Source organism: Typopeltis vanoorti, chromosome 24 (assembly GCF_054136105.1).
Source record: "Typopeltis vanoorti isolate ZY-2024b chromosome 24, IOZ_Tvanoo_1.0, whole genome shotgun sequence".
In the NCBI taxonomy this organism is placed as follows: Eukaryota; Metazoa; Arthropoda; class Arachnida; order Uropygi; family Thelyphonidae; genus Typopeltis; species Typopeltis vanoorti.
In genome coordinates, this window is record NC_143572.1 from 55,428,238 (window position 1) to 55,452,829 (window position 24,592).

General features: G+C 35.2%; 1 protein-coding gene across 1 annotated transcript in view; it reads left to right on the forward strand.

Annotated features, from left to right (window-relative positions):
• Positions 1-2,403: 2,403 nt before the first annotated feature.
• LOC150093230 (uncharacterized) overlaps positions 2,404-24,592 on the forward strand; it is a 96,202-nt gene continuing 74,013 nt past the window's right edge. Inside the window, exon 1 of the mRNA XM_090413811.1 lies at positions 2,404-2,882. Coding sequence (XP_090269937.1) covers positions 2,869-2,882 — 14 coding nt within the window. The 5' untranslated portion in view covers positions 2,404-2,868. The remainder of the gene's footprint in view (positions 2,883-24,592) is intronic.

Here is a 24,592-nt window from a genome sequence, read left to right on the forward strand (position 1 = left end):
TGCTAGGTAAATCCTTGATACGCATGATGATGATGACATGAGGAATTACCGGGCTGGTAAGTTTGAGAAGCTTAGGAGATTGCTTGGTTCAGTGGCATGGAATGTAAAAGTGCAAGGGCTGGATTTTGATAGTGCATGGGAGGTGTTTATGGAGCGTTTGCAGGAGGTAATGGCTGAGTGTATACCTCGAGTCCGAATAGTAAATCAAGTAGGGGTTAAATGGATGAATAACACCATTAAGCTTCAGCTGCAAAAAAAGAAACAACTGTGGAGGGAATTTAAGGAGATAGGTGACCTACAGGCACACGATCGGTATAAAACGCAGACCAGAAGAGTGTGGTAAGAAAAGCAAAAGCGGATTTTGAAAGGAAATTAGCCATAGAAGCTAATGAGAATCCCAAACAGTTTTTTCGATATGCTGCAAGTAAAAGAAAAAATGTATACGGCAGAATGATTTTAAGGAATGCAGATGGTAGGGAGGTAACTGAATCATTTGATATAGGGGAATTACTGAGCGAGCACTTTGCAAGAGTATATCATCCAGGTGATGATATTACAGGAATGAAGGAACCAATAGCTTATACGGGAATTGTGGTGAATGAAGTGGAGGTGAATAGTCTATTACAAAATGTGAATACATCTGTGGGATCGGATGGTATACCAGTTCGGGTCTTACATGAAGCGGCTAAGGAATTGTCATTGCCCCTGACCATTTTGTTTAATTTGCGTCTCGAGTCTGGGTTAGTCCCAAGGGGGTGGAAAGAGGATAAAATAGTTCCACTTCATTAAGGAGGCTCCAAGACTGTTGTTGCAAATTACCGATCGATCAGCATATCAGGAGTCGTTGTAAAGGTTTTGGAGAAAAAAGTCAAGGGAAAAATTCAGGAATGGACAGATGAATATGGGATACCATATGAAGTATCGCATGGTTTTGTGAAGGGTAGATCATACCTCAGTAACTTGCTCACGTTTTATAACACAGTAATGGCTGAACCGGAGACAAGGGTACTGGGTTTACAGTGGTACTGCTGGACCTTGCTAAAGCTTTTGACAGGATACCACATGGAATTCTAATAAGTAAACTGCAGCATATGGGGATAGATATAGGGTTGGTGAGATGGATAGGAGGTTGGTTGATGGAGAGATATCAGAAAGCAGTTTATTCAGGAGTAGAGTCCAAAAGACGGCCTGTGACTAGTGATGTGCCTCAGGGTTCTGTTCTTGGACCACTACTATTTAGTTTGTTCATTAACGATATAGGAAAGGATCTGAGAGGAACTGTTCATTTGTTTGCTGATGATGCTGGGTTGAGCAATAGTGAATGCACATGATGTCAAAATTTTGCAGGATGATTTGGATAGATTGGAGGACTGGACTAAGGAGAATGGATGTCAATTTAATGTGGCAAAATTTAAGGTTATGAATTTTGGGGTGAAAAGGTCAGCAGCAGTATACCACATTGGTAGAACTGTACTCTAGGAGATTGAAGAGGCCAGGGATTTGGAAGTTGGTGGATAGGGAGTTGAAGTTTAGGGGGGGTACATTGCAAAACTGGCTAAATCAACCCATTAAATCACTTGGTTACAGAAGAATACTTTGACGAGCAGAGAGAAACAAGTTATTATTCCTCTGTATCGAGCCTTGATAACACCCCATCTTGACTACTGTGCCCAGATTTGGGCGCCAGTGTTTCTTCTTGATGGGGATGGAGGTGGAGAGGATTCAGAGGCAATTGATCAAGACGATAGCAGGTTTGTGGAATGAACCTTATGAGAACAGGTTGAAGATTTGTGGGTTGCAGAAATTGGTTGATAGGCCGGAAAGAGGTAATGTGACTGAACATTCAAATTACTGAAGGGTTTCTATAAGATTAATTCAGAGGATATTTTTGAGAGAACAGGACTGGTGGTTGGAGGACTAGGGGCCATCTTTGGAAATTGTGCGAGAGTGTGGTTTGCAAGGGTGTTAGAGCTAGGTTTTTTACTTTATATATAGAACTAAGCTTTTACTATATTGTATATTGTTCCTCTCGAAGTGGCTAATAGTACTTTTTTTTGAGGGAATAAAATAAAAATAGGGAGGATTATCAGGACGCATGTTTTCTAGGTGTAAACACTTATGTCCACAATCACAGACGTTTGGAAACTATACTGTATATATATGACATTTATTACTTATTCCAGCTTTTTTTCCCTCACTTATTTGCAACTGAATATTCTGCAAACATACTAACTGATCAGAATTTATTCATTAGGAAGAATTATCTTTCATATTTTTTTTGAAAATATTATCTCATTTTCAACGGAATTAAAAATGCAGAAATTTATTCTATAAGTAATTTTGAAAATGGAAAAATGGGATATTTTCTTAATCGGTTCACCTGTGCATGAGGCTAGAGCTGGAGGTTACATTGCCATTTACGCCAACTAGAAATTGGTTCGTTTTATGTTCATTTTCAGATCGTAATTATCATTTAGAGACGCTTTCGTTTTAATTCATATGTGGACAGGATACAGTTACTTCATATTTTTTAAAATAAGTAATTGTTTTATACGACAGGTTATCTAGAATACAGATATTTGTGTTACACAAGCACAGCTCCATCTTTCGAATGCGTTAAGGAACTTCGAAAATGGAGGATTGTGTTATGTTGCGTTGTAATAGTTTGTAGTCCTTTGGCATTTTCGTTTCTAAGAAGATTTTGCTGTTTACGTGGTACTGATGCAGGCATACTACGCTGAAGAATTAGTAAAATTTAGAAGATCGTCGTCTCCTGTATAAAAGGGTGTTTTCTGATAGCATTTTTCTCCTTCGAGGTATCCGGTATTATTGCTGATTTTGCTGGCTACCCATTTTTAATCAGCCGCCATGAATCCCATGACGTGAGTATTCTTATTTTACAGTAGTTGTAGTAGTAATAATTACTTTATTGACATTAGAGGTTGAATTGGGAACAGTACTCGTTGACAAAACGTCCTTATAATTATCAAGGACTTCATGATAATATTGGATTTTATAAATTGTTATTTTTATAGCCTATCTCTTTTTTTTTTACCAATTCAACCACTGATTCTCTTAAGATGTTTGAATTTTCCCTTCATTTTTTTCCGTGCAGACGATAAAAATACCATCTGCACGTCGTTTTAAATAGCATGTCGATCGCATTTTATATTACTGATCCAAATTTTAAGTACTTTATTACCTAGTGTTGCCATTAGTGTAATATGCCTGATAAATTAAACGAAGTAGCTGTAGTTATTGAAAATTGTAGTAGTTTTTGATTACTTAGTTTGCTCATTCTGATCAAAAACAAACCAATTAGGTAATTGAAAGCCGCAGGATTAGGAAAACCTTGCCGGTGTTGCTCGTAAGTCATCTACTCAGTCGGTATTGATGCTCATTGATTAGAAAGACCTAAGCTCGAATCCCCTCTTTTTGATTACAATTTTTTTTATTCTGCAAAACAGGTAAACCAACCAAAGATGTAATTAACAGACTTAATGCATTAGCTTCATAGCCTTAGTTACTTCAGCCATAATTCAAAAAACCCAACCAGATCTCTACCATAACCTATAAATAAATAAATGAGAGGATTTGGTATTCACTTATAAATATGTAACTAATCCTTATTCTCATTTTTGTTCCTAGGAATGCATCCATTATGTACTTAAACATTGCCTTGTGGTTTGATCCCAAAAGAGCTGAAGAAAATAAAACCACCTCAACACAATTCATTTATGTTATGTAATTGTCTCTGCTTGCACAGCTTGTCAAAATTCACTTGATCATAAATTAGTAATAATTTGCAACAGCCAAATTAAGGTCACTGTGATAATAGAATGTTCTGAAATTATTTAGCAGTTTTGTGAGGGATAAGCCATGCCCTAGTAATTACTCTCTATACAGCAGAGTTCGATAGGAGGAATGGTGATACTTAATGCTGCTACATAATGATACTAGTGGACCTGCACAGACATTTGAGCAGATACTGCCTGGAAGTCTGTCACATATTTTAGAACAAATAGTTTGGATAAGAGAGGATACTAATGGATTTTCATCAAAATAGCTTATGGAGAAATAGAATTTAAAAAGGGTGTGACTAGTGACGTCACAGGGCTCAGTGCTGTTAATGTCTACATTAGAGATATAGGAAATATTCAGATTGCTGATCATGTAAACTGGATAACTGGGTAGAGGAATTGTTAATAAAGATGGTAAATATTTAAATAGACATTTGGACAAAGGACAATCAATTTTATGTAGAAAAGTAGGTATTGCATTATGAGATAAATTACCGTGTATACTACATTTAACTAGACTGCAGCAAATTAACAAGACTAGAGATTTAGGGATGCTGATGGACAGTGAGTTCAGAGAGCATAATGCAGAAGTGACTAAAATAGCCTTTAGGATTACCTGGTTATTGAAGAACATTCTGATAAGCAAAAATAAGCATGTTATTATACCTCTTTGTAAGGCTTTCATACTCCATCTGGCTATTGGGTACATTTGGGTTTCTTTAGGATGAGGAAGAGCATTCCATAGATCTGTTGCCAAGATGATTGCTGGTCTGTAGAATTTGTATAGATTAAAGATTATATTACAGAAATTGGTTGATAGACAGAAAAGGGAGGATATGATAGAACTGCACTTAGAGTTTATAGGGTGGATATAGGTTTTCAATACATGACTAGTGGGCAATGGATTAAGGATCATCCTTGGGAATTGAATAAGAATGCAGTTAGCTGGAACATGAAGATTAGATTTTTTTTCTTGGAGATTGATCATTGAGTGAAATGGGTTTGCCAGTGAGTGAGTTCAAAGTGAAGCTTGCCAATTGTGTAAATGATTTTTGCTTGGTGATATGTTAGCGAGACCTCCTGTGATGAGTCCACAGACTGGAAGTGCCTGTATAATAATAATAATCTTCAGATTTCTAGCTACCTGGGCTCCCATACATTGAGGAAAGCAGGCATATTTTTGGAATCCTGTGTATTCTAGAAAAAATGGAAAAAAATGGACAAAATGTTTTTTTATCATAATACTGAAATTCTGTATCCGATTTATTTTATAAGACACTTTTATTGGATATTTAGGGATTCAGAATTGTATATTTGAAATAACCTGCCAGCCTGGTTGGCTGAGTGGATTGCATACCTGCTCCCTAGCCAATTGGCTGTGGATTTATATCCCACCACGAGCATGGATATTTGATTGTCATACTAATTCTGCACGGAAAGGGCATCTTCATTCTTCTGCTTCTTCCAGCAGCAACCGGATTCCAAAAACCCTGTGTGGTATGGGAATGGTCATAAAGTGTCTAGCAGTGTCAAATGTGAATAAATAACTAGATGGTCAGATTTAATTGGGCCTCTAAAAGTTTCATTCTTTTCAAACTTTTTTTTCTCCAGTAATATTTGGATCTTTGAAAAATTTTTCTTTATAATTCCATAAATTTTGAACTTTTATGTCAAAAGTTTTATGATTTACTTTATTTAGATATGCTTTATTTATTATTGTTATCTGACTTCCATATAGGCCTCCCGTGATGAGTCAAAGGATTAATCTTGGGAGATCTGTGCTACTTGTACCAGTAGAATTATTATTTATTTTTGAGATACAAAAACTGATTTATGTAGTATAAGTAAATGTTAGTCTTTAAAACCTTTTTTGATGTTAACATTAAAATATTGACACTTCCAATATAGGCATTTGCTGATATGTTGAATGACAGTTTGTTGTCCTTGCCCATTGTAATTTTTAATGATTATTTTTGAGTTTGCATTAATAATGTGTTGTTATGCGCTCATGCATGGATCTGTTCTCATCTTCACGTGTTTATGCAGTTTCTCCTCCTTGATCATGAAATAGTGTTCTATATTTGAAAATTGTGCATTTATTTTTCAGATGTTACTTTATTAATATGCTAACTTTAACTTACCAAAAAAAAAAAAAGTCAAAGTGAATGTTTATCACTATTATTATTCATAAATCAATAATAACAGTAGTGAAGCTTTCTTCTTTCACCAATTCCGAAATGGTAAATTATATTTATTTTTCTGGTGTTTAAAAAAAAAGTATTTAATTTGCTAGGATAAAAACATTTTATACCTTTTGAATTATGTAATGTAAAGTTTTTATACTGATCATTTCACTTCAAATATCATCTACTACATTTGCCATTCTGCATTTCAGATCCCCCCCCCCCAATACTAAAGTACACTTGATGCATGCCTTCTGACTTTTACCATTCTTCTACTGCTGGATTTTCTCATTTAATAATTTTTCAAAGTTATAACTTGAAATCCAGAATAAGCTTGTCTTCAATTTTCATATCACTTTATCATTTCTAATGCCTTTTGTGCTTCACTCTGTTACTTTCTAAATTCTTCATTATCCTTTAGAACGTTGTTTCTCAACCTGTGGTCCGCGATGATGGGACAGGTAGTCCGAAGGCAGACTTAAATTAATTAAATAAATATTTTTTTTTAAAATTATCTAAACAAATTAAAATTGAATAAGTAAGTAAAAATTATTGAAATCAAATGGAGACTTAAAAAAAAAACAACAACAAATATTGTCAGAATGTTCAAAGGTGGAAGCAATAAAACTATTGTTCACTTCACCATTTTTATTATTCGTCATTCTGCCACTAAATTTGTAGCAGCAGAATGACAATAATAAAAGAGGAGTGAAGTGAACAATAATATAGTTTTATTGCTTCTGCCTTCCCTTGCTGTTTTGTCAGATTTGAAGTGAACATGTGTTATCCACATTTCAACCAACGGCTTGTTATTTATTGATTTTTATTATTGAAGGTTTCCCTCCTTCCAAGGCTCAGTATATCTTGAGAAGTGCTAAGTGATACTTGGACAAAGTGTATCATGAGTTAACCCCAGTATTTATATATTTATATGTTTTTCGGAAACGTTTTTTAATAATGGAAAAGTGGCTTAGGACTAGACTTTGAAAAGAAGGGCAAATGACGCAGGTGATGCCAACCCTAATTGTATACAAATGTAACAGCGAGTAAATCTGATACTATTAAAGAAGAAGAAACAAGCAGTTCAAAGAAAAAATACAGTAGGAAATATAACAGTTCATATTTGGAATTCGGGTTTACTTGGTGTGGAGATGAAAGTGAACAGAAACCTTAATGTGTTTTGTGTTATGAAGTGTTGTCGAACGAGTGCATGAAACCTGCGAAACTCCGACATTTAGAAACTAAACATTGTGATGTGAAAAATAAGCCCATTGAACTTTTTCAGTGACTCTTAGGGACATTAAATCATGGGAAAGATATAGTTTCGGCCATGGGTTCCATTAATAGCAAGGCACTGGAAGCATCCTATCTCTTAAGTTTGGCATAGCAAAAACTGGGAAACCTCATTCTATCGGGGAAATTTTGCTACATCCAGCTATAAAATATGTGGTAAGACGATGTTTCGCAACCAGTTACTAAAAGCTGCTGATTTGATTCCTCTTTCAAATGACACTGTTGGTCGCAGAATTAATGATATGGCAGGTGACGTAGAATCTCAGTTAATCGAAAGAGTTAAGAAGAGTCCTTATGTGTTACAAATAGACGAGATTACTGATGCACAGTTAATATGCTACGTAAGATATACACATGACAACAACATTCATGATGATATTGTTTTGTAGAACTTTGCCATCCCAAACAACTGGAGAAAAAATATTTCACACTCTCAATAATTACATAATACACAAAGGGATCCAGTGGGAAAAATGTATAGGCTTCTGTTTGGATGGAGTTCGTGCCCTTCCAGGCAGGCATAGTGGGGTTGGTTCTATAGTCAAGGAAGTAGCTCCGGATATGAATTGGGTACATTGTTTCATACAGGAAACATTAGCCTCCAAAGGAATGCCACCAGAATTTAAAACTGTGCTATATAACGCTGTAACTAGTTAATTTTATTAAAGCTCGACCATTAAATAACAGATTATTTTCAGTACTCTGCAATTAAATGGGCAGTGAATATATACAACTATTGCTTCATTGTGAAATTGGCTGGCTTTTCAGGGTCAAAACACTAACAAGATTATTTCAATTAAGGCACGAAGTTTTATTATTTGTAAATGAACGTAATTCTGATTTTGCATCACTCCTTGTTGACGATTCTTTAACTGTTCTTGATGCCTACAACAAAATAAAGGCATTCAAGAAAAAACAGGTTTTTATGGATTAATTATGTAAAAGACAGACAAATTGCACCTTTTCCAACATTGGAAAATGATATTTTTATTGATTCTGAGTTTCTGGAAAAGGTTTGTGACCCTCAAAAATCTGAAACAGAATTTTGAAACATATTTTCCGAATAACTTTTATAAGAAATTTCTGTGGGTTTGCGACCCATTTCACGTTTGCAGTCAGGAAAACGACCTTTTGTTATTAAAAAAAAAAAAACAGTTAAATGAGCTTTCAAGTGGCAGTGGACTTAAAATGCAATTCCGTGATCTTTGTTTGGCTCGATTTTGGATCTCGCTTTCAGTGAGAAGTGTATTTCCCAAATTATCTGATGCAGCATTGAAAATTGTCATGCAGTTCTCTACAACTTATCTTTGTGAGAAAGGATTTTCATCACTCCTTCAAATAAAAACAAAATACAGAAATCTTCATGTGTGTGTCGATCTTCGACTGAATTTGACCAATATTGAGCCAGATGACCAGCAACTCTGCAAGAGCCGAGAAGTCAACCATCTCATTAAAAGTAAGTAGTAATATAATTAGATCATATTATTTATTTGTTTAATAAAAATTAAAACTTTGTTCAATGATGATACACTTTTAATCATTTACTTCCAATTCAATTAATTATGTTTCCATATGTATTAAAAACATGCTTTTAGATTTATTATGTTATAAATGGCACAGTTTTTCCGAAATGTTGATAATTCCTACTTAATTTTTTAAAAAAATTACTAAAAGTCAAAATGACGTATAGGAAAATAAATTAAAACACTATGTTAATTTTTGAAGTAAAACTTTAATTTCAACATTCTAAAATGTTGTTTTTCTTGCTTTTCTGTTTGCAAAATCGTTGAAGTCTATTTTATCACTCAGTTGCTGTTTTATAGATAGTAAGGCAAGATTTCTTAACACGTTTGCTGCCAACTACGAGTATACTCGTAGTTGGTATATGCTCTGCACAATCCAACTACGAGTATACTCGTATGACTTACCGCCTGCAACGAGATTACCGTACTCACCTTGAAGAGGTGAAATTGCTCGGCGTATGGGAACAGACTATGCCGAAGTAGCATGGCAGCAAACATGTAAAATGCCAAAAAAGTGCCGCCGAATCCCCCCCCCCCCCAGCTATGCCTCAGTAACTTAGTGGTCCATAGAATTGTTTTCAGCATTTTACTACTCCTTGGCCTTAGAAAGATTGAGAAACGCTGCTTAAGAACATGTTGCCATCCTATTTTATTTTTGGTATTCTTCTCATTATTCTTCTCATTCAAAAGTAGAGCTCTTGCTTAGCTACTTTTATATATAAATTAGCTTTCTTGCATTTTTCTCCATAAAGATTACTTGTTAGATTTACTTATATGCCTAAAAAAATGAAAGCTCTTTAATATATAATGATGGTTTATGGTTTTAATGGTGAAAGGACAGCAGAGGTCATGCTGTGCATATCAAAGGTTATAGCAGTAGACAAGCAAGACCAATCACAAACATCCATGCCTGCAGTAGGACTTGAACCCACAACCTATTGGTTAGAGAGCAGGTACATTAACCACTCGGCCAACCAGGCTGGCTTAATATATGTTTTATTCCAGTGTTTACCTATGGAAGTGAGACATGGGCAACAACTAAAAACAGGAAGACAGGTTGTGTGTAGTCCAAAGACCCTTGGAGAGAAGAATGTTCCATATAACAAAAAGGGATAGAATAAGAAATACTAGAATTACAGAGAAGACTGGAGTAGAAGATATTGTGAATGTTGTAAAGCATGCAAGTGGAGATTGGTTGGCCATATTAGTAGACTGCCAGATAAAAGGTGAAAAATAAAAAACTGAGTGGATACCAAGAGAAGAAAGGTCATCAGAGAATAAGATAAACTGATGATCTGTAAAGATTTGACATAAGATGGTAGACAGCTAAAAACAGAACTGGAAATTTAAGGGTGTGTCCTTATCTCTCAGTGGATGGAAAGAGACTAAAGAAGTAGTAGTCTAAAGGTATCACTATAAGTAATAACATTTTCATATTTTTTTCATTGTGAATTTATGTACTTGTTATTGTTGATTAGTCTATGTCCTGAGCAGAAATATAGTAGGTACTTGCCATTCTTTTAGTTTATTACTTATCCTCACACAAGCAGAGCCCATTAGCCTTTCCATCCCAACTTCAGACTCGCCTAGAAGAGATGAACCCTGTTAAGCCAAGTACCCTAATGGAAGGTTAGCTCAAATCCTAGGGAGAAGTTAGGTCGGTGAGCAGATGAGAACTGGACAGCTAGATCAGGATAGTACCCCAACTCTGTGCTGAAATAGGACCTTACTAGCTAGATGTTATCAAGACTGCATCTAAAGAATGGCAGTGGAAGGGCTAATTTTTGGTCAACAGTATCATCCAGCCTCAGTAAGTGAAGGTCACTGTCCTCCACACTTCGGAACCTGGTCAGGAAAAGTTGGATATTTGACCAGAGCAAAGATGATAACTTCCCAGAAGCATTGGCCTCTGTCCTGTGCAGCTCTTGTAAGACAAATTAAGATGGCAGTTTTGACTCTTGGAGTGCAGTGGACGCTAAGAATCTCCCAGAAGATTGTATGCCACCATTGAAATATTTGACCTTGGAACATTGAACATAAGAACTTTGGCTAAGGACACTTTCAAGTAGACTTCTTTCTGAGTATGTTGATCAACTAAAATTTGATTTTCTGGTGGTATGTGAAACAAAAAGATAAGCTACTCTGAATGCAAAAGATTAGATCTTCCTGGATGAGAAAATGTACGGTGACATACATAGATCACAAACCATTAAAATCCATTTTCCATATAGAGAAAAGATAGGAAGCAGAAATATGAACAATATCAAACCATAAATAACTGAAATGTATTGCGGGGAATGGTTTGGTAAATTAGTAAAGCAGAATGATTGGTGCTTGTAAGAAGACGTATAAATACCTGGCCAAACTCAGTCAGCAAATAAAGCATAGGCAGAATTTGACAAATGAATTAAGGTCATACTCATTTAGAATATATAATAATTAGCAAGTTATTGAGAATAAAAGCACAAGATGATTACACTAAATTTAGAATAAATAAAGTACAAGAGGCAGAAGAAAACAAAGGAGCCTTAAAAAGGTAGAAATAAATGTTATATTCAGGCAATAACAATCAAGGAAGAGAAGGAGTAGCTATAGCATTCAACACTAAATATAAGGCTAATCTTCTTGAATAGCAGGCAATATCAAGTAGAGTGATGTGGGCAAATATCAGAATACTGAACTAAACAATGACACTTATTTGTGCCTATGGTCCCACAGAAGGTTCTACTAAAGTATAAGTGGAGAAATTATTTGAGGCTTTAGAAAAAGCAACTGACTTAATTTTAAAAAGAAATTGGTCCTTGTTGGGGATCTAAATAGTAGAGTAGGAAATGATTGTCAGACATACAAAAATGTTTTCGGAAAATTTGGAGAAAAGAGCAAAGCTTATAATAATTGCAAATACCTGTTGGATTTCTGCTCAGGGCATCGACTGGTTATTACTAACACAATGTTCCAACATAAATATGTTCATAAATTCACATGGAGAGAAGAGGCAAGGAATAAGAAAAGTATGTTATTGTTGATTGCTATCATTATTCAAGAAAAAAAATGGAAGAGTTTGAGAACAGAAACCAAACCTTGGAGATTCAGTGGCAAGCACTGAAGAAAACCTTGATGCAGCCAGAGAGGCATGTGGTGAGGTTGTCTGCAAGGATAGAAAAATCAGAACTCCATGGTGTCAGAGGAAGTTAAAGAGGCAGTGAAGGAATAGAAGAAAGCATATTGAAAGTTCTTGGCGAATAAGTCAGCTTGTGCTCTTAGAGAATACAGAGCCAAATGTAAAAAAAAGCTAAACTGTGTAAAACTAGCTAAACAAAATGGGAAGACTTTGGCAAGAACATAGAAAATAAATATCAGCAAGGTGGCTGTTGGAAAAGCTCAGAAATGGAGGAAAGAGTGCTGTAAAAGGAATTAGAGATGATAAAGGTAACGTAAAAACTGGAGAAAAAGGTATCCTTGATGTATGGAGTAATTGCTAAATGAAACAAGCAGTGACAGCACAGTGGTAAAAAAACACCAGGATGCAATTAGGAATACAACTTGAATGCAACTGCATAGTTCAGAAGGCCTGGACAGAGGGACAAATTCCAGATGATTGGATTAGAGCTCTCATAGTACCCATATTCAAAAAGGGAAATAAAACTGAATGTGAAAATTACAGAGGTATTTCTCTACTGAGTGTTCCTGGTAAGATTTATGCAAGTTCTTTTCAAGGGAATCTTTTCTCAAGATTCCCTTGAGAAACGGTTGAGTAGAATTGTGGAAAGGAATCTTAGTGAATAACAAGCTGGATTTAGGCCAAATCAAAAGAAAAGTTATTCAAAACATTACAGTTATATGGTGTGAATGGGGCATTATATCAAACAATATTTAATCTTATTTGAGTTGTAATTCAGCAGTTAGAATTGAAGGAAGTACAGGATGATAGTTTTACATTAAATCTAGTGTCAGATAAGGATGTACATTATCCCCCTCTGTTATTCATTATCTATATAGATCACATTATGAAGGAAAGTGGTATTCAACCTGATATCAAAATTGGATATGTTAATCTCAGCTCTTTACTTTATGCGGATGATGTTGTATTTCTAAATAAATTCAGTACAAGTCTGCAAGATTCCCTGACTAAATTGAACAACTGTCATAATAGATTTGGTATGAAAATCAGCAATAACAAGATAAAGAAAATGAAAATTGGCAGAAACATTGAAAATATCAAATGCATCGTGAAGGGAGAATATATAGAACAAGTAAAACATTTCAGCTATTTATGCACAATTTTTAGTGAAGATAGGAAATTAAATATGGAAATAGAGAACAGAAACAATAAAGCTAGTATGGTTGGAAGTCAATTGAATGAATTTATATGGAATAAATGAGAAATTTGTGAAAACACTAAATTAGCTGTATACAAGACAGTGTTCAAACCAGTTTTAACTTATGGATCTGAGAGCTAGGTTAGAAATAAATCACTTCACTGAAGATTAGGGGCATAAGCAGATGGCATCAATGGCAATATCATATTAAAAATGAGGATATTAGGAAACAACTTGACATTATTAGCATCCAGGAATGTGTTAGCAGAGCGAATCTTAGGTGGTATTGTCATTTAAATAGAATGGGAGAGGAAAGATTAGTAAAACAAGTGTTCTCTGCCAGGTTTGCAGGAAAAAGACCCAGAGGGAGACCAAGATATAGAGGATTGATACAGTAAAAACTGCCTTAGAAGACATAAATATAAAATCCGATAACATTGGAGTCTTGACAGATAACAGATTTGATTTGGAGGTAAATTGTTGATAGCAAGTTAGTAATGATGCACAAGTTCTTCATGTAGTACTATAATAATATCCTGTATATCCCTTGAGGGTAGATGTGAGGAATTTGATGATGATAAAGAGAGAGAAATATTTACAATGATAGACCATTGCATGTTCTACCCCACTTAAAATATTCACAAGAACCATACTGAATAGAATCAAAAACACTGTGAAAACAATGGAAGAGCAAGCAGGATTAAGAAAGAATTCTCCACAATAGATAATATTATTATTATTATTCGTGACACCTCCAAGGAATCTGAAGACTCATCGTGGGAGGACATCCACTATACAACTGTCTCTGCCACTACACCGAACCTCTACTACCAATCATTCCCATCTACTGCCCACCACAACAACTAGTATTTTTTGTCTGTAAATTGCATGTGTTCTGAAGGGCCGATTTGTCTGTATGCGGGATGAAAAACCCAAGTTTCCGGGAGGAAAAACCCTGCTACCTCCGTATGAGATCTGTATATATGCAATAAACCAACTAACTGAAAAATGCAGAGAATATCATCTTTCACTTTACTATTTATCGATTCCAGAAAAGCATTTGACAGTAGAACATAACACATTTTTCCAGGCACTAAAAGATCAAGGCATTGATCAATGATATATAAGGTTAATCATATACCTAGAAATACATCTAAGGAGAGAAGTAAGACAAGGAGATGTGATTTACCCCAGTCTCCTTACGTGGAGATGCTATTTTCCCCAATATCTATTTCATTCAACATCACTTCTAGTTCAGATGGTTAGTGATATCAGCAGCAAACAGGAGTATTTTAGGATTCTCTCCATTTATATTTAAACCTTCATTCAGGTTCATGTTTTAATTCTAGAACACTCTTAAAAACACAAACCTGAATGAAGCCTGATTTAAATGTAGATGGAGAGAATCCTAAAATACTCTTGTTTGCTGTTGATACAGCTCTGATATAATGTTGAATGAAACAGATAGCACTGTAGAATGGCAGGATTAAAAACACACTCTGACAAGACAAAGCAGATGATAAACAAATACCGTCATGGTCAACACAAATTGCAAAATAAATTCATGGAGTGGAGAGTTACATAGGACAAGCAAGTGAAATGACATATTTGATGAAATAAATAGATGCAAAAAGGCTGCTGGGAAAGCTTTTAATTTTTATTCCCCAATTTGTGGCTAAAGGCTATTACTGATTTTAATAAGGTATTCAGGGAAGTGAATATGACAGCCTACTACCATTTCATGGTCTTGAACACTATATTATACTTCCTGAAAAACTGATAGTGAAGTTTTCTTGAATTGTAGGATTGAAAACCCGTCTTCCTAGGATTTAAAAGAAAAAAAAAAAAACCTACATGTCAGCTCCAGAGATTGATCAACTTAAGAAAAAAGGCCTAGCAAAAGCCCCTCTAATCAAACTTATAGTCATTTTTTTTTTTTTTAAGGCAGCTTAATGACATAGATGCAATTATAGTCTTATTTGAATAAAGTAGTGTGATTGTGTGGCCAGAAGAGTTACAAAAGTCACTTATGAAAAGAAACTGGCTCTGTAAGTTAAACACAACCCAAAAGAATTCTGTCATTATGCTGCAAATAAATGAAAGAATAACTACTGAATGCACATGGTATATAGGTGACTGATGCAGAAGTGATTGTTCAGCTAATGAACAGCCATTTTGCTAAAAGCTATTAATCTGGTGTATGCAACATTGAACTCACCACTACTTCTTCACTGTATGAGAAAACCCGTGGATGCGGAGGAAGAGTTGTTGCAGAAACTGAGTAAGAATTCTGCAATAGGAACTGAATAGTCAGTTTGAACTGGCTATTCCCTTGACCAGGCTATATAATTTGTCTCGGAATAGGGAAGATTCCACAGAAGTGGAAGAATGTATAGTAATACCATTGCACAAGGGTGGTGCTAAGACTGCTGTATCCAAGTATCAAGTATCAACCAATCGGTATCTCAGGAGTGGTGGTGAACATTTTGGAAAAGTTGGTTAGGGCTCACATTCAGGGATGGGTTGACATAGAATCTCTTGCAATGAACAGCATGGGTTTACTAAGGGTTGGTCATATTTTAACAACTTGCTCACATTCTATAATAATGTTATCACTGAGTTAGACAAGGGGAATTAATACACCATGATACTTTTGGATTTTGCTAAGGCTTTGACAGAATATAGCATGGAAGACTATTGCATAAATTGGAGAATGTGGGATTGGATTATTAATTATTGTCATGGATAAGAGAATGGCTGACTGACATATCAAAAAAGTTGTATATCAGCTGGTGTGAATCTGCAATATTCAAGGTAACCAGTGGTGTGCCTCACGGATCAGTCCTTGGTTCATTGTTATTCAATCTGTATGTTAATGACATGTGACATACAGCTATTTGCTGATGATTCAAAGAAAAATAGGGTAATCAGGAGTGCTGCTGATATGCAGTATGTGAAGAATGATTTGAATAGGCTGGAATTGTGGACATGTGAAAATGGCTGTCATTTCAATGTTAATAAATGTAAGGTGTGATTTGGCATAATTAGATATCTAATGTCGGCTTGTTTTGGTGGGATTATGCTAGAAGGAACTGATGAGGCTAGGGATCTTGGAGTTTTAGTAGACAGGAAGTTGAAGTTCAAAGGTCATATAGCAAAAATTGTAAATATAACTCATAGAATAATGGTAATGTTGAACAAATATTGGCATGTAAAGATAAGGAAGTCATTTTGCCTCTTTACGATGCCTTGATAAGACCTGACTTGGACTATTGCCTGCAGATCTGGTCTCCTGGTTTCCGTGATTCTGATACAGTGGAGAGAGAGAGAGTGCAAAGAAGAATGTCAAAAATAATATCAGGGTTGTGGAATATTGATTATGAAAACATGTTGAGAATTTGTAGGCTGCAGATATTAGCAAACAGGAGAAAGAAGGATGATATGATTTGAGAGTTCCAAACTTCTGAGAGGGTCATATAGGATTTCAATTGATGGAATTTTTCATTTTATGGAGGGTGGGAAAAGGACATGAGGGCATCCATGGAAGTTAAGAATGAATGCTGTCAAGAAGGCGATGATGTCTAGATTTTTCTCTCATAGAGTGGTGCGTGATTGGAATCGATTGCTGTTGGATGTTATGTGTGCAAGTAGTGCAAATAAATTCAATGATAGAACATTTGTAGAAAACATTCTAGAGGAGCACAATCCAGCATTTTTATCAATGCTTGAGGTAGAAAATGCCACCAGATATCTAAAATATGAAAAGGAACAGATGCGATTCAATCAGTAATGTTCAAATATTGTGGTATAAAAGTTTTACAGCAGAATGCTGGTCAGATGGTCAAGTGATTAGAGGGGGGGATATCATAGTATCATCTGTGGAAAGGGAAACAAAACTTGCGAGGATCACTTGAGGCAATGAAAAATTGTGGAAGAAAAACTCAGAAGAACAGCTGGATTCAGGCCAAATAAGAATTGTCAGGATTAGATTTTCACTTCGACAGATAGTCCAGAAATCATATGAATATAACATCGATCTGTAGACCTGGAATAAGTGTATGGCAAGATACAACATAAGCTGGTCAGAATGCTACAGTTATGTGATGGTAAACATTGTACAGTTAAAACATGGTCTGTATTTAAAGTTTGATTAGGATCTTGAAAGATGTTGCAGCGTAAAATCAGGTATAAGACAAGAGTGCATCCTATCTCCAGTGTTATTCCTTCATCTCTATGGATTGCATTAAAGGAAACTGGCATTAAATGTGATATTGAAATTGAAAAATAATCATACAGCTGTTTACTTTATGCAGACTGCCATTCTTTTAAACAAATTCACTACACATCTTCAGGATTTAACTAAATTGAATAATCTTTCTTAAAAGTCGGTAAGAAAATCAGCTATTAAAAAAAGGGTTAAAACTATGAAAATAGAATGTTGAAAATAACTATTCTCAATGAAGAAGGATGCCTCCATCTACAACTATTAAAATTCAAATAAATTTAAATAATTATGAATTCACGAAACACAGGAATGAGGAGAGTGGCTTAGGATGACTTCCCAAAATTGTGAAAGTATAAGACAGTCGTTCTTGTTGAGGTTCAGTCTGTGGATGTGGGCTTTACAATGTATAATCTTTTAATTCGCACAATGGCTCAATACTTGTGCACGGCAGGGGAAGAAGCAAGCTTCCCAGGTTGTAAACCAGCGAAATCCTTATACATTCATTGGGACGTGAAATGTGAGAACCCTCCTACAAATTGGAAAAGTGAAAAATTTGAAGAGAGAAATGTATAGATTAAAAATAGCCATATTGGGAATTATTGAAATGAGATGAACTGGAGACTTTTGGAGTTGTGATTACAGAATCATTTATTGAGGTGATGAGACAGCAAAAAATGGCGTCGCTGTGGTTCTCAATAAGGAATGGGGAAGAAGAGTAATCAACTCAGTAAAATGTAGTAGCAGATTGATAATGGTAAAACTAGAAGCAAAACCAACAAATATTATAATAATACAAGCTTATATGCCTACTAGCGACCACAGTGATGATGAAGTTGAGCGAGTATATGTAGATATTGAGAATCTAATCAAACTGACCAAGAAGGAAGATAATCTTATTGTCATGGGGGATTGGAATGCAGTCATTGGTGAAGGCAAAGATGATAGAGAGGTGGGAAAGTATGGATTTGGATGCCGAAATGAAAGAGGAGATAGACTTTTGAAGTTTTGCCACCAATTCAATCTGATCATTACTAATACCTGGTATGAGGTACCAAAAAGAAGGTATACTTGGAAAATGCCAGGGGATATAGGAATGTACTAAATAGATTATATTATGACAAGAAATAGATTTAAAAATCAAGTAAAATCATGCAAAAGTTACCTGGGAGCTGATGTTGATAGTGACCACAATTTGGTTTTATTGAAATGTAATCTGAAATTTAAAAAGTTGTCACAACCAAGGAAAAGGCCCAAATGGAACATAAGTAACCTGAAAACAGAGGAAAACCATAGAAACTATAAACAGCAAACTGATGAAAGCATTAAAACTGGAGAGAGGGAAAATGGACTCGTTTGAAGGATACAATCATCAAGGCTGCCAATGACTGCATAGGATTAAGGAAGAAGCAAATAAAAAACCATAGATCACCCAGGACATTCTAGATCTAATAGATGAAAGAAGAAAATACAAAACCTCCCTAATGGAAGAAAGCAAAGACAAATATAAACATATAAAAAAATATGATAAATAGAAAGTGTAAAGAAGCAAAGAACAATGATATACAGAGAAATGTAAAGAAATAGAAGATCTAACAAAGACTGGAAGAATCAATAAAGCTTATAACATAAAAGGAATAAGCCAGAAAAACAAGACAAGAAGTACAATTATCGGAAATAAACAGGGGGAGCATACTTATAGATAAGGAAGAAATTTCGGAAAGATGGAGGGAGTATTTAGAAGATCTATATAGTGGAAAAGATCTAGATGCCAAGGCTATAGAAGATGAAAAAAGACTTGATATGGAAGAAATTGGTCCAACTATATTAAAAGATGAATTTGAATGGGCACTGAATGAATTGTCAGCCAACCAGGCACTGATAATATCCCCTCAGAATTAATAAAATACTCATACATAGGAAACATAACTAAGTCATACCTTTTCAAGATCATAAAGGATATTTATGAAACAGGGACCATCCCCAAAGATTTTACACAATGCTCTATCATACCCATTCCTAAAGTAAATAATGCAAACAAGTGTGAAACCATCGATACTCTGATAGTCATGGCTTGGAGAAAGCCTTTGATAGTATTGACTGGAATCCAATATTTCACCTCCTAAAAACAATAAAGGTAGATTGGAGAGATAGAAGGCTCATATTTAATCTTTACAAGCATCAAGGAGCCCTAATAGAAGCAGTCAGCAATACAACAAAAAACTCAATAGCAAAAATACGTAGAGGTGTAAGACATGGGGTGCTCTCTTTCACCCATCTTGTTTAATCTGTACATTGAAGATGCAATAAATAAACTGAAAGAACTAATAGAAACCGGAATTAAGATAAATGGAATTGATATTAACTGGCTACGGTTTGCGGATGATATAGCAGTTTTAGCTGATAACGAAAACAAACTGAAAGCCACCCTAACAAAGATGGAAGAAATCTTCACACAGACTGGAGAAGCCTAAAAATTAATTATAAGAAAACAAAATTATTAATTACAAGTAAAGCAAATCCTGGAAATAAATAATAACCTACTACAACAGGTATCCTCTTTTAAATATCTTGGAAGTCTTATCACAGAAGATGGAAGAAACCAATCAGATATTAAAGCACGAATAATCCGAGCCAAAAAAGCATTCTATAACAGAAGAAACATTTTTATCAGTAAAGGACTTAGCATCCAGCTCAAAAAAAAGGTTAGTGAAAACATACATATGGAGCATTGCATTATATGGTTGTGAGGCCTGGACTCTAACAAAACAAGACATGAAAAAGTTGGAGGCATTTGAAATTTGGTGCTGGAGAAAGATGAGGAAAATTAGTTGGACAGAAAAGAAAAGTAATGAAGTAGTTCTGAATATAGTTCATGAAGAGCAGTCATTAATGAAACACATCAATAATAGAAGAAAAAGCCTAATTGGACACCATTTGATGCATGGAGGACTGATTACAGAAATAATGGAGGAGACTGTAGAAGGAAAAAGACCATGAGGCAGACCAAGAATTTCATACATGAATAACATAATGATGCTAACTGGCATTAAGAGTTATGAAGAGATAAAAAGGAAGTCACAAGACAGGATGTTGTGATGTGCTGCTATATTTACCAATTTTCAGATTGATGCACCAAAGAAGAGAATCTTTCAAGTAGGAAAATAACTTCCATGTAAGACTAGTTTTATTGCAGTGAATTCTATGTCTAGTGCAGTATTTCCCAACGTTTTTTGGATCATGCCCCACCTCAACGCCTGAAAGATTTCGATGTCCCGCCCCTCACCGACAATGGTGAGTGTTTTAAGTATATTAGTGATGAGATGACAAATGCCACATCATTTTCTAATTGCCCCCCCCCCCCCCCCCCCTGTGGGGCCTACACCCCACATTGAGAAACACTGGTCCAGTGGATAAAGTGTGTTTGGCTAAACCAGGATTCTTAGACTCATGAAGGTAGAATATCTTGATTTCTTCAAGATGAATCTGAGCTGAATGATCTGTCTGTCCTTAACTTTTTGGTGTACTGAAGATACATAAAGAATATATTCCTTTAAGACCAGTTGTTAATTGCCTAGTTTGTTCAACCTATAAACTGTCAAAACATCTCATGAAGGAAAGGATTCTCAAAACATCTGTCAGCCTTCTCCACATTTGCTAGCAATTCATTTTCCTTTATTAAAAATTCAGAGGATTTCAAGAGTAAAGTATCAGGATTATCTTTACAACATACAGAACTTTTAATTAGTTCTGATGTAATTTCACTCTTCACAAACATCTCCTGCTTGCTGATAAAATAGAATTATTACACAAAGATTTTCCTCCTGTATTGTAAAGTTATGTAATTGTTGCAAATTCAGGTTACTTTTCATGTCAAAACAAACTTTTTAAACAGATAGAAGGAACTGAGTCTCCTCTTTATCCAACTTTAGCAAATTTTTCTATGGAACCATTTGAACAACATATACTTATGCTTTTTTCTCCTAAACTGTCTATCTGGTACAGATATGTTGATGGTGTTTTTGCTGTCTGAAACTCTTCCTTGTCAGCACTTCATGAATTTCTTGAGAAAATTCAGTAAACCCAAGAAGTAGCTTTACTCTGAAAGTAGGCGAAAAACAATTATCTTCCTGGACATTCTCATTTTATGACAGCCTAATGGCAATCTGCAGTTCTCAGTATATAAAAAACAATGCATACTGGAAAATACATTAATGCTACATCACATCATCTTTGTCAGAAATGTGTAATTAAAACTTTGACTCACCATGCACCTAAACTGTGTTCTAAGAGTTCACTTTTAAGTAAAGAACTATCCTTTATCAGAGCAACTTTAATTTCTGATGGGTATAATACCAAAATATAATCAATAAAATTATTAATAATTATGGCCTTCATCCATATCCTTCTCTTGAAGTTTCTAGGATTTCCATTCCATATGTAAAGGAAGTATCACAGAGAAATGAGACTTCTTTGCCAAATTAGCCTACAGGTATCATTCCATCCAGTTCAAAAACTGAACTGGATGGAAAGATATCCTTTTTAGATGCTTCAAAAAATAAATATCTCATCCTGGAATTTATAGAATCCCTTGTTTATGTGATCTTTGTGATTATGGGTAGACTTGGTCATTCAGCTCAGATTCATCTCGAAGAACATCAAGATTATGTTCTGCTTCATGAGTTTGAGAAATCTGGTTTAGCCAACTATATATAAATTTCACTGGAATAAAATTAATGTCTTACATAGAAGTTATTTTCTGCTGGAAAGATTATATAAAGAAAGTTGTGAAACCTACAGACTGACCCTCAATAGGAACAACTGTCTAAAACTTTCATAATTTTGGAAAGTCATCCTAAGCCACACTCCACACTGTTTCATTGAATTAATGATTATTTAAATGTATTTATCTCTTTGAAATCTAATTGTTGTTTATGGAGGTATCCTTCTATAGTGAATAGCATATATACAGGGTGTTTCAAAAGGACGTATACAACTTTGCAGGAGAACAGAGAATAACTCGGAAGACGTACAGAAGTTGAGTGAATGTAATGTAGTTAAACACATCAATTTTTGGTCACATAACTTTCTTACCAAATGACAACTCTACATGCCATGATACTTCACCATTTAAAAATGACGACTTTCGATGGTGCAGAGCGAGCATATTGTGTTTTGGTTTGAGAAAACAAAGTCTGCAACACAAGTTCAGAGGAATTTACACGCATGCAATATGGCAAAGAACCTTCTAGTAGGTGCATGATCTACACGTGGCACAAGAATTTTGTGGAAATAGGCTGTTCTGTGCATCATCCAAGATCAACGTGAAGGCTGCTGCTGATGAAGAAGTTTGAGAAAGTTTCCAGAGAACCCCTGGAAAGTCAACCAGACAGGTATCTTGTCAAATTGGAATTCTGCAGCTGATTGTGTGACGTGTTTTATGACAGTGTCTACATTTAAGGCTCTACAAATTTACCCTCATACAACATTTGAAGAAAGACAATAAGAAGATATGCCAGGATTTCTGTACGGAAATATTTACTTGCCCACTTAAGTGGGCAAGTAAACACTCAACTGCAGAATTTGGGGAAGTGAAAATCCACGTGCCATCGTAAAATATGTTTGCAGCACCCCAAAGGCTAACTCTTTTTACACCATAAGCAAGAAGAAATTGACCCTTCTTTTTTTTTGGAGTCTACCGTCACTAGTGGTGTGTATCTGGAAATGAAAGCACCCATCATGATCATTGTCTTACTGTAGTATCAGGTACCCTTGGGTACTTGATACTTTCATTTCCAGCAAGATGGAGCACCTCCTCATTACCTGACAGATGTTAAGTCATACTTCAACACCCGTTTTTCAGACAAATGGATTGGTAGAGGGGTGCCTGTAGCATGGCCACTGCGTTCTCCTGACCTTACACCATTAGATTTTTTTCTTGAGGGGCTTTGCAAAAGATTGAATGTTTGTACCACCACCATCGACCAATTTGGATGAGCTGCATTCCAGAATTGCTGCTGGCATTGCTGAAGTTATGCCAGATATACTCTGCCACATGTGGCAGGAAGTTAATTACAGATGGGACGTCTGCAGAATTACTGGAGGCAGTCATATCGTACTTTAACTGTCTGTGTTGAAACTTCAAGTGTTACGCTATATTTGCATGGTAATAAAAATTGTTCATCTATCACTATTTACTTTCTGTTGTCATTCAAAGTTGTATACCCCATTTTGAAATGCCCTGTATTATCACATGCTTACATTTTAAGTGTTCTAATTTATCACTTTTCATCTTTATGCATTGACAATGGCAAAGAAACCCAGTCGAAAATTCTTCAAGTATTAAATATTAATTTTTCCATACATAAGTATTGTTCTGTAATTGAAATCAGCATGGTTAGTATTTAAGATGTATGTGGGTATGCAGCAGAGCTGATCTGAGTTCGTGTGATTATTTCAATAGGAAGGGAGAATAAAGTCCAGGATAACAGATGTTTCAAGGAATTACCACAGTTAGATTTATCAATATTGATGATGTTCTTTTGTTGGAAAGGCATGGGTTTAAGTTATTTAGGATATGAACTTTTTTTTAAATGGAAGGTGAGTTAGCCACTCTATATAGAGTGGCTAAGAAATTGGAAGGAAAATCTTGTCCTCTATGGGATTAATTAATACACGCACGCACACGTGACTGGAAAATTCATCGCAAACATTTTCGGCGTGAGACATTTTGCATTAATTTTTGTAAATAATCAATGGATGATAAAGGGTATTATAAAATCTTTAAAAAGGCAAATCTGTATTAAGGTGAATGTCAGCAATACATAACATAATGAAATAATTTAAAAATTGTGCAAATTAAAAGAGATACTGCATAATTAATTAGCTTTTTGCTGCGGATCGTCAATTCAACAAATCCATCAGTAACATCGCTCATTGGAAGATATGCTAATACTGAGAAGCATTTAATTTTCGTGTTGAATTCAGCATCTGTTTGGTAGTAACTTCAAACCAATGGCAACAGTTTTGTGATAAAGATTTTGTGCCATATGAAATAAACAACCTGCTTTGGTTGTTGATGTAAATATGTTAGAAAAAGCGTTGATAGTTGCTTTCTGGAAGTCAACCATTAATGTTGGAATCTTATGATGAACATAAGCCCTTTAAGGCACTGAATAATCTGCTGTAAGTTAATTCTGATTTGCCAGGAAGCAAAGCAAAAAGCCTCCATGGAATTCTTAGGGATCTCGTG